Source organism: Equus przewalskii, chromosome 3 (assembly GCF_037783145.1).
Source record: "Equus przewalskii isolate Varuska chromosome 3, EquPr2, whole genome shotgun sequence".
NCBI lineage: Eukaryota > Metazoa > Chordata > Mammalia > Perissodactyla > Equidae > Equus > Equus przewalskii.
In genome coordinates this window covers 17,479,007-17,488,864 of record NC_091833.1, presented here as the reverse complement: position 1 = coordinate 17,488,864, position 9,858 = coordinate 17,479,007, and the positions used below count along the sequence as shown (strand labels likewise).

Below are 9,858 nucleotides of genomic sequence, written 5' to 3'. Positions count from 1 at the left end.
CTCTCTTCTAATCTCACTTCCCAAGGCTGTGAGCTCCAGCCCTCCCCAAGTGGAGAGAAGTCCCCCCTCCCTGGCTCTCTGTGCCAGGTCCAGGGGCTTCCATGGAGTAGAGCTGGTGACGACACATGCCCCCAAATGGTTCATGAGGGGGAAAGGGCTGTGGAGTAGGGCCCAGGGGTCAGGCCTTTGTCCCACTGGGGCCTAGGTCTGGGGTCTCCAGGGGTGCAGCTTGCGTTATTGAGGATGGAATGGGACTGAGAACTGGGTGGCGGGGCACAGGTCACTAGGACTCAGAGGGATCCACACCCTGGTTCCTGGGCAAAGAGCCAGAATCGCAGAGAGAGCCCAGGCGGAGCCTCTGGAATTTATTCACTTCCAGTGGTACTGGGCCAGATGGAACCTTGGCGCCGGACCCCGCCAGAGCAGTATCCCGAGTCCCATCCAGCTTGAGCAGGGAGCGGCCTGTCAGCGTTCTGGTCTTCAGGAATCTGGAGAAGGGGGGAGTGGTCAATCAGGTGGGGCCCCGCCCTCTGCCTCCCAGGCCACGCCTCCCCCCAACCTGGCGCTGGGCTTGCGCAGCCTCACACCTTCAGACTCGTCCCCCTCCTCGAAGTCCGGCTCTGGCTCCAGTTCGGGCTCGGGCTCAGGCTCGGGCTCTGGTTCCGGATCCATTTGGAGTTCCAACTCTGGCTCAGCTACTTCAGAGGGCTCAGCTTCCAGCTCTGGCTCGGGCTCCTCGAGAACGCCGCATTGCACTGCCTCGGAGCCCTCAGGACCCCCAGTTTCGTCGCGTTCTGAAGCTCTGGGCAGTCCGGGACATAAGGTTCCCGAGCCGGCTGCCTCAGGCGTCCAGTGGCCTGGGCAAGGAGGGTCATAGCTGCGCTCCCGGTAGCCTGGGGAGGAGGTGGGAGCGTCTCAGGCTCAATTTACCTCTCCGCGGTTTACTCTGCACACGCCCATCTCTGTGCCCCACCCGCCACGCCACGCCATGCCCCCTGCTCTGACCTAAGCCACGCCCCACGCGCGCTCACCAGTGCCCACGTGCTGCCAGTCCCAGGTGGGGTCCGGCGCGCGCGTGGTACGCTGGGCGCAGAGCAGCAGCTCCTGGCAGGCTGCCTCGCCCTTGCTCTGCACGACGAGCAGCAGGCGGCGCACCCTGCGCTCGGCATCAGGCAGCGCGTCCAACGCCTCGTACTCGGGCCCGGTGAGCACGCCCCGCGCCAGCAGCGCATCCAGCAGCAGCCCCGAGTCGGCCTGGAGCGTCTCTACCAGGCGTTTCCGCTCTCGGTCGATCGTCTCTGACGGCCTCTCCTGCGCGTTGCCCATGGTGGAGGCTGCATGGAAGGAGAGAGAAGTAGTGGGGGCCGTGGCTCCCTCACCCTTGACTTTTCTCCCAGAGCCCCAGTGAACACCGCCAGGTCTAACGACCCCCGGCTGCCGCAGCACAGGACTAATTGTCCTCCTCCTCCTCTGGCCGCTTCTGTCCTGTCTCCTCTTCAGGCTTCTTCGGTCCCTAAACGTCAGCTGTGGCTCTCTACTCTCTCCCAGGACCCTTATCTACTCTCTGACCGCTCTCCCCAGCCAGAACCTCCCTCCTGAGCCCTAGCTGCCTGCAGCTCCTGCAATCTGTTCAGACCCAGTTTATCCAAACTAGCTTCTCTTTCCCCACCAGCTTGCAGTCACGTCCTTTCCAGCCTATCTGCTGAATATTTCTCTTTCATCCTCACCACTTTCATCCTCACCTCTGGCCTAGACCCCGCAGAGCGCAGAATCCCCTCTGCACCCAGAGCACAAAGTGCGAGCCTCCCCCGCTCCTCTCAGCCACTGGAGGAGGTCCAGACACCTCATCCTGACTCTGAGGTTCATCTTTCCAGGAGAGGCCCTGCCCCTGCATCCCCTCACCAATGCCACGACCATGTTGCAACCCCAACATGGTCTCATGGCCCTTCCTGGTCCTCTAATACCTGAGCAGGGGTACCTGAATCCTCAACCAAGATCTCTGACCAACATCTCCTGACATCACCTGAGACCCAACTGTCTCCCTGCTGCCCTGGGAATGACTCACAGCCACCTCTTGCTTCATCTGGAAGAACCCAGAGCCCAACTCATAAAAGCTACCAACAAATGCTTGCCGAACTTTTACTGTTTCCCTCCACGGATCCAACCATTTTACAACACTGTCTCTAGCAAATAGCAGGTGTTAGGCAGAAGCTAATCTGCTTTATCCATTTATTGGCAACCAAGGACAATGGTCCATCCCCTCTTGGGTGGCCTGACCCAGGCAGCAAAGGCCCCTGGCATTAAGGGGCAAAGAGGTCAGGCCCTGGACCACTCCCTCTCTCAGCCCATTTCCCCGGGCCTTGGCTTTGTCCACATAGCACCCTCTTGGGTCTCATCCTCCTTTTGGGGTCCCTCCTCTACCTCCTTACCCTAGCTCTAGGTCTGGGAGAGCAGATTTGGTTCTAGCCGCCATCCTGCCTCCCAGGTCTCTCTATGCCTCCCTGGTTATTTCACCCCCCTAGCCATATTGAAGTGTCAACACCTCTCCCAGGCCACTGAGCAGAGACCAGGACTGACCCCTGTCCCTCCTTCTCCCTTCATGTCCCATCTGTGACAAATGCTGCTCCTCCTCCTCTCAGTGAGTCTGTACAGCATCCCCCTCTCAACCCCACCATCGTCACCTCATCTCCTATGACAGTCTCTCTGAGTACCTCTCACTCCCTTCCTACCACTCCCACAGCATAATGACTTTGACAACTCTCTAAGGTAAGATTTATTGTCCCTATTTTACAGATGAGGAGACAGGCTCAGGAAGAAGACCAAGTGGCAGAACTGGAATCTGATTTGCTCCAGTCTAAACTACAACTAGGTCTCCTACCAAGCAGAATGTCAGCCCTAACCACCTGTCTCCCACCACCCACTGCCCATCAGAAAGAATCCAGACTATCTGGCCTGGACACTATAGCCACCTCCCACCCCCCTGACTGCGAGGCTTTCCCACACTTTCCTCCACCACTCAGGGCTGGGAGAACCCGCCAAGCCCCTGGCACTTCTAAACCTTTGCAGATGCTATTCCCTAAGCCTAGAATACCCTTTCCCTCTCTCCATGCTGTGGACCCATCCACCAAGACTCAAATGTCCCCTTGTCCACCCCAGTGCCTGGATGTCCCAAGGGCATCTCGTGTGTCCGTCAGTGAATAGTATATACCCTCACCACCGCGCTGACATCACTGCACTGTGTACACATGGACCCTCTGCCCTCTTTAGCTGAGGCTTCCAAACACTGCCCCACCAATCACACAGGTGCAGAAAGCGAGAGGGGACAGAACCTACTCTGTACGGTGCAGAGAGGGAGGGGGCAGATCAGACTGGCCCCTCCTTCTCCCGGGTTATTTTCATGTTAGCCGCCTCCTCCCATTACGCCAACTCCTGCCCTTTGTCTGTTTGTGGGTGCAGAGACCCCAGCTGGTCTGGTTCATCCCTCTGAGATTCTAAATGCTCAGAAGTGAATACTTATGTCGCGGCCAGTCCTTCCCCGGTCACAGGCCAGATCCTTCCCAGAGCATCGGGCCGCTCCAAGTACGAGGCGCAGGGGGTGGGTCTCAGCCCCCTCCTCACCAGGGTTAGGGGGACCTGCGGGAACTTTTGCGCATGCGCGACTGCATGGCTCCGCTTATCTCCCCTCCATCCAGTCCCAGACCTAGTCTTGCGGAGGGGCGGGGCTCACAGACCTCCTTCGACCTCGGCTGGTAGTGGTGGGGCTCGGATTCCGCCCAATCTCAGTATCTCTTCCCTCCTCCAGCCGGCTGGGGTGGGGCTCTCGGTCCGGTGCGCTCCGGGCGGCCCCACTCACGGGTCGAGCCTCGGCGGGGCAGATGACAAGGCAGAAAGGGCTGGGCAGGGTAGGGTAGGGGCAGCAGCTGCGGCGGGGGCGGGGCGGCCAGGGCTGCCGGGAAGCGGGAGGGAGTGGGGGAGGGGGCGTTCTTCTCCGACAGGGGGAGGCGGGCGCAGAGGCCATGCACCGCCTAGCCTGGTACGTGAGTCCGCTTTCCCTCCCCACCCCGGGCGCTCGGGATGAGTCAGGGAGGAGGTAGTTCGGCCCGCGGCCCCAAGTACCCAGCGCCCACTCTGGGCCTGGGAGTTCCCAGGCGCTTTACCCCTATCCTCTCGTCGACCCTTCTCTGCCTGTCACAGATAAGACTCAGAGAAGGGGACCAGCTTACCCAGGATCACAGAGCGGATGCATTGCGGAGCTGGGTGTGACCCAAAAGCCCCCGCTTCCCGGAGTTCGCAGCGGCCACGCTCTAGCCCTGGATCCGGGCCTAAGCAGGAGAACCAGAGGCGGGCTCCCCCAGCACCTCTGCTCTCCAAGGGCTCCTCCATTAAAGCCTTGGGATCTGGACGCTTCTACGAATGCAAAGTCGCCCCCCACCCATGACTTCTGTGCTCCCTGGTCGGTAGAGAAAAGAGACCAGAAACACAGAAAAAAATGCGGTTTATGTGCGGGGCTCGGGAATGGAGAGGGACCGCTGAGTACAAGGGGCTTCACTCAGCCTCCGCCAGGGGGCGCCAGGAAGCCGAGAAGGACGTGTTGCCGCTGGCCAGCCCCTTCGGCAGGCTGGCTTCAGAGTGGAGCCAGATTCACGGGGAGGGATTGGCCCCTGGGCCCAGGTAGGAAGCTCGGCTCTCAGGGGTGCTGTAAACAGTTAAAGCTCCAGGCAGGCCCAGGGCTGGGCCTCCCAAAGCCGCTTGGACGTCCAGCAGGAGTGGTGCCCCCAGTGTGGAGTCCTTCCCTAGGAGGAGTAGGGTGGTGCTCAGCGGGGAGAAAAGGTTCCCCCTCCTTTTTTGGGGAAGGAGAGCCGCACCCGCCTTGCCCTCTGGTCAGTTAGGATGAAACATCCATTCTCAACTTCTCCACTCTCACCCAATGGTGAGGGGATGGGTGGGCTTAAGTAGCTCTCTGAAGGGCAGCCTGAACTCAGGGGATTTTCCTCCAAAACACAAACTGCCCAGCCCACCCAATCAAGGTAGCTCAGGCCAATGAGCCCTCGCCCCCCTGTCTTGAGTCACCACAATCTTTACCTGGGCCTGGAGAATTTAACCCCTTGACTGCCAGCTCTGTCTCACCCTTCTCTGGAACCAAGGGCTGCATCTGCAAGGGAGAACCCCAGGAAGCAGCTGGGGAGGAGAGCTGGGGAGTGGGGAGGAGAGCTGGGGTTTGGGCTGAGAGAACAGCCATGGACCAAGGGGCTTTGCTCAGCAACCCCTAAATGCAGTTTATCTTCTTGCCCTCCCCACCCCCATCTTACCAGCGACAGCTCCATGTCCAAGTCCATCAGGGTCCATTCCCGCCCTTGGAGGCTGGGGCCCAGCACCTGGGGGGATCTCTGCATCAATGGTGCCCTCCCCAGGCTGCACAGCTCGACCCCACCGAGCCCCATGCCCCTGCCTTGCTGAAGGTGTACTCACATCCAGGGGCCCTGCAGGCTCCACACTTTCAGGGGGAGCCCGAAGCAGCATTGGAGGCAGCAGACTCTCTGGGCTCCGGGCCCCCCTCTCCAGGCCCAGAGGCCCCCTGTGCACAGAGAATTGCTGTTGCCCTGCAGTACCCACCCTCCATTAGGTTCCCAGGGAAGCTGGTTATATCAGGATCTAAATCTGACCACATCTGGAAAATGCTAGCAGAGGACCCCACACACATAGAGGGGCACGTGGAGAGTGCCTCTGGTTTGGGTTGTGGCACTGGGATCTTGGGATGTGTCTCCTCCCTATGCAATTGTGCTTACCGGTGGTTCTTAAACTATTGTGTACTTTACAATCTTTACAACAGCCCTAATGAACTCAATTAAAATGCAGATTCCTGAGCCCTACCACAGAGATGTTTCCATTTTCCAAGGGTCTCTGATGCTGTACTCCTTAGAGCAACTCTGAGAGATCAGGTCAGATCAACCTCCCCCTCCACCACCAAGGGGCAGACAAGGCTGGGAAGTTTCCAGGGGGCTAGTTAGTGCTGGTCTATCTGCAAAAGTGGTACACAGGGCTCACAGTCAAGAAAGGGCTCTCTGCTCACCTGTCAGGTACCTCCCTGGGACCCCTTGGTTCAGGCTGTTGGACATTCCTGGGCCCCTCAGGGCTGAAGTTCCCTTTCCCCTCCAGGATGGCCTGCACCACAGCCACAGGCAGTGGTGGGGGGGCTGTCACGCAGAAGTCACACTCGTTTGGGGCCAGGGCCAGCCCGGCCTCGCCTTCCCCCCCTGGGCTGGCCGGCTCTTCTTTGAGCAGTGCCAGGCCCTTCTCCCTGTACCAGAGAAAAGCTTCAACCAGACCCTGGCACTGACCTCTCCCCCTACCCCCACAGCCATCTGGGCTGCCAGGTCCTTCCCCACAGGCTCTCCAGAGGGCAGCCCCTGTCCCTCTTACCTCCTGCCACCACTGGAGGGAGAAAGCCTGGTCCCTTCAGGGGATGGAGAGTCTTCTGGGATGTCAGAGATGATGGGGCCCCTGGCCCTGTGAGGGCTGCTGAGGCCCAAGGTGGTCTCTGGGAGGGGCTGTAAGTAGAAGACTAGGCCCAGCCCTTCACCCCTAGCCACAGAGTGAGCCGGAATCCAACCAGTACCCCCGGGGACCAGGTCCCAGGGGGAGGGTTTGAGGAGGGATCCCCAGCTCACTCTGTGCTGGGGAGCCTGGGTCTGGTTCAGGGGAAGGCTGGCCTCCATCTTATCTTCTTTTTGGGGAATGGGGAAAAGGAATAGGCTCTCCATCAGCCCACCTGTACCCTAGGGAAGGGAGGAGAAGCAAAAACCTACCGACTGGATAAAGTAGGGGTCCTGCAGGAGGGCACCAGGTAGGGGGCAGGCGTTGAATTTGGCTGGTGTTGGGCATGAGCTCCCCTCATCCAGCATCAGAGACCTGTATAGGGTGGCCGGGGCACAGGCAGGGGGCTGGGGAGGTTCATCTCCCATGCCCCTCAGCCTGCACCACCTCCCTCCCACAGGCCCCAGCAGCCAAGTCAGCAGAGCTGAGGCCTGTTGCCAGGGCATCAGTCACATGCTGGAGGCAGAAGGGGCTCCCCCCAGAGATGGGGGCCCTTTGAGGGTAGAGAGGGGAGGGAGGGAGCATAGTTTGAGCCCCAGACCCTCTGCTGTTGGGGTGCTTTTGGATGAGGGGGGAGAGGGGGAAATTTGAGGATAAAGTCCTGGAACTGAGGAATCTCAGTATGGGGGTTTTGGTGGTGGAGCTGGGGGTAAGGAGGAAAGTCCTGGAAGGGGGCTGTTGGGGAGATGGCCATGGGGTGAGGAAAACTGTAGTGCACAGGAGAAAAGTGAGGATTCATGGTGAGGGGGTTTCTGGAGGGGTCCCTGCATGGGGCCTCTGGCAGGGAGGGTCCTGGAAGGAGTGGGGCATGAGCTCCCTGGCTTTCTCACTCACAGCTTTCTCTTAGCTCCTGCGCTGCTGGACCCCGCCTGAAGTGGCCCAAAGAGGCACTGGATCAGCTGAAGAGGAAGCAAAGGGTTAATCCATACTTTGGATCTTGCCCCGCCCCCGCCCCAAAGGCACATCCAGGTGGGATTGAGGACTGGGAGGAGTGAGAGTGTCCAGGGGGTGGGAGAGAGAAGTGGGGTAGGGGGAGAGGAACACCTTGCCAATGACCCGGTGTTGCTGACCATGGCTCTGCCGCAGCGTCATCACCTCCCTCCAGAGGATCTCGTTCTGCCTAGGGGAAGGTGTGGGAGGGTGCTGAGGCATCTGAGAGTTTGCCCAGTCACCACTCCCTACAGAATGGCAGGCCTGAACCCAAGACCACGCGGAAGATCATCCATCCAGAGAGAACAGAGTTCCACAGCTCGGCCCAATGGTCTTGTTGGAGGTGCCAAGGCACCAGAGAGGAAGGAGCTGCCCAAAACCGCCTGGTGGCCAGTGTCCTCTCGCCCAGATCCCCCTTGTCCCTCCCCACCCTCCTCCTCCCCCTCCCCCCGCACTGCCTGAGCTCCCGCAGCCGCGCCTCGGTGCTCTCCTGCACTCCCCGCAAAGCCTGCACCTCGCCCAGCAGCCGGCCCAGGTCCTCGGGGCGCCAGCGGCCGTCGTCGCCGCGCAGCGCAGGCACCTGAAGGTGGGAGGCACCGTTGGGTCGGAGTCGAATAGAAATGGCCAGCCGTCCCACCACCTCCACCGGGGTTTACTGGTTCCTGCAGGCCTCTCCCACCTTGCGCCGCACGCGTTCCAGTAGTTGCTCGCGGCCGCGCACGAAGCTCGGATGCTGGAACTCGACGTGGTCGCGCTCCGGCCTGAGCAGGCCGCCCTGCTCGATGCTCACCACTTTCCGAAAACCATCTAGGGAGTGGGGCGTAGGGGCATAAGCGGCCCCATCCCGGCTCACCAAATCACCCACACCAGCTTCCCCCCCAGCGCTAAGGACTTACACATGTTGAGTTGCCGCACGAAGCTCGCCATGTTGCTGTGCTTGAAGTATTGGGGCAGCACCTCCTTTGCGAAGCGGCTCTGGTCGCTTACGAGGAAACTGGTCCCGCTCTGCCGAGAATGCCGCCCGCCCGCCCATCCACCGTGCGGGCGGAGACCAGACGACACTGTGAGCGATGCCCGCCCACGGCCAGGCCCGCGCTCTGGCGTGCGCACTCACCCTGGGGAGCGGGCCTGTAGCTCACGAGGACATGGGACGAGGCCAGGACAGAACCAGATCTGAGGCCTAGCCTGGATCGACTACAGTGAATTCCTACCCCAGCCCGACCCAGACTGGCAGAGGCCAGACCTGGGTTCCAGCCCCGGACGGGTCCCAGACCCGCGATGTGACTCTGAGCTAGAACCAGACCCAGTTCTTCCCTTCTCCTGGCCTCTGTTTTCCGATCTGTCTGATGAGGTGGGGTGGGAACTAAGTGACCTCGAAGATCCCTCGGACTCTAGGTCTCCAGAAGGCTCCTACCCTTTCCTGGGCCCAGAGGAAGTCGCCTCCCCTCCATCTCGCACATCCCCTCCAAGGTAAACTACCTCGGACGGCTGAATCCAGGGACCCACAGCCCCGTCCCAGGCGGGGGTTGGGTGGGCATGGATGTTCACTGATGTAGAGGGATCCCGGGGACCACTGAGGGAGTCAGGGGCCCCAGCCCTCACCGGGCTCCAGCGGATCAGGTGGTCGGTGCCCGGGTCTCCCACCAGCGCCCACAGCTTGCCGAGGAAGGCAGGCACGGGGCTGGGGCCCGGCTCCGTGGGCAGCGCGGCTGGCGCTTCCTGCATGGCGCAGTCTCGGCCCCGCTAAGCGCTCGGCCCGGCCGCCGCGGGCTTGTCAAAGCCGCTGAAAGTGCTGCGTTTGCCGCCCGTCCCGCCCTACTCCGCCTCCGGGCGCCGGGTCAGGTGGGGGCCACGTGCGAACCGGCGGGGCGGGGCTCAGACCGCGGCCGCAGCACCAGCAGACCGAAAGGGCAGGCTGGGATCGGATGTATGTGGAAGGGTGCGGTGGGGACGGAGATCTGAGTTCGAGTTCTACCTTCCTCGGGCCTGCTGTTTCTTCCTTTGTTTTTAGGGAGAAATGGCCCGTGGCCGGCCTGGTGTGGACTGGGAAAGTCATAGAGGGCGATGGCCGCGGGCACAGTGAAGCCCCGGGTAGAGTGGGCAGATAGGAGCCGCGGAGGCGGGGAAAGCTGGCACCCTCCCGCGGAACCCTGGGGGCGTTGTCATTCCAAGGATGCGGAAGGTTCCGCCCCTGACGCCCGCAGCCGCAACAGTACTGTACAACGTACCTTGTGGTTTCTATCTCTCCCACCCCGGTCCTGACATCTCCTCGGGCCTCTGCCGGTTCCCTGCCCTTCCCTTAGAGCCGATCCCGCCTTTCAGAGGACGCAGAGA

At 61.1% G+C, this 9,858-nt stretch overlaps 2 protein-coding genes across 5 annotated transcripts; both read right to left on the bottom strand.

The window, feature by feature from the left end:
• Nucleotides 1–339: 339 nt before the first annotated feature.
• Nucleotides 340–4,537, bottom strand: NOL3 (nucleolar protein 3). The gene is made up of 5 exons (XM_070612178.1): nucleotides 4,224–4,537; nucleotides 3,732–3,893; nucleotides 1,032–1,334; nucleotides 588–893; nucleotides 340–488 (listed from the first exon to the last, which is right to left on the bottom strand). The coding sequence occupies exons 3-5, from the start codon at nucleotides 1,324–1,326 to the stop codon at nucleotides 481–483; spliced, it is 609 nt and encodes a 202-aa protein (XP_070468279.1). The 5' UTR covers nucleotides 1,327–1,334; nucleotides 3,732–3,893; nucleotides 4,224–4,537; the 3' UTR covers nucleotides 340–480.
• Nucleotides 4,479–9,624, bottom strand: HSF4 (heat shock transcription factor 4). Of its 4 annotated transcripts, none has more exons than XM_008509203.2 (13): nucleotides 9,127–9,624; nucleotides 8,421–8,529; nucleotides 8,204–8,331; nucleotides 7,980–8,104; nucleotides 7,639–7,714; nucleotides 7,429–7,493; nucleotides 6,807–6,909; nucleotides 6,421–6,562; nucleotides 6,071–6,194; nucleotides 5,470–5,575; nucleotides 5,310–5,375; nucleotides 5,083–5,152; nucleotides 4,479–4,793 (listed from the first exon to the last, which is right to left on the bottom strand). In XM_008509203.2, exons 1-13 carry the CDS (start codon nucleotides 9,247–9,249, stop codon nucleotides 4,642–4,644), a joined length of 1,389 nt encoding a protein of 462 aa, XP_008507425.2. In that variant the 5' UTR covers nucleotides 9,250–9,624; the 3' UTR covers nucleotides 4,479–4,641. The 4 variants fall into 4 exon arrangements, with proteins under 4 accessions (XP_008507425.2, XP_008507420.1, XP_070468248.1 ...); XM_008509198.2 differs by having other exon boundaries at nucleotides 6,071–6,298; nucleotides 6,421–6,548; XM_070612147.1 differs by having other exon boundaries at nucleotides 9,004–9,366.
• Nucleotides 9,625–9,858: the final 234 nt, after the last annotated feature.

What these genes read in the sequence shown, in the direction of transcription:
- NOL3 (XM_070612178.1), bottom strand. Translation starts at nt 1,326, where the DNA reads ATGGGCAACGCGCAGGAGAGGCCGTCAGAGACGATCGACCGAGAGCGG. An exon ending in CTGGCAGCACGTGGGCACTG is followed by an intron (nt 894 to 1,031) that starts GTGAGCGCGCGT and finishes CCTCCTCCCCAG; the next exon opens with GCTACCGGGAGCGCAGCTAT.
- HSF4 (XM_008509193.2), bottom strand. Translation starts at nt 9,249, where the DNA reads ATGCAGGAAGCGCCAGCCGCGCTGCCCACGGAGCCGGGCCCCAGCCCC. An exon ending in CCCTCCAGTGGTGGCAGGAG is followed by an intron (nt 6,299 to 6,420) that starts GTAAGAGGGACA and finishes TCTCTGGTACAG; the next exon opens with GGAGAAGGGCCTGGCACTGC. An exon ending in CCCAGGGAGGTACCTGACAG is followed by an intron (nt 5,576 to 6,070) that starts GTGAGCAGAGAG and finishes CTCTGTGCACAG; the next exon opens with GGGGCCTCTGGGCCTGGAGA.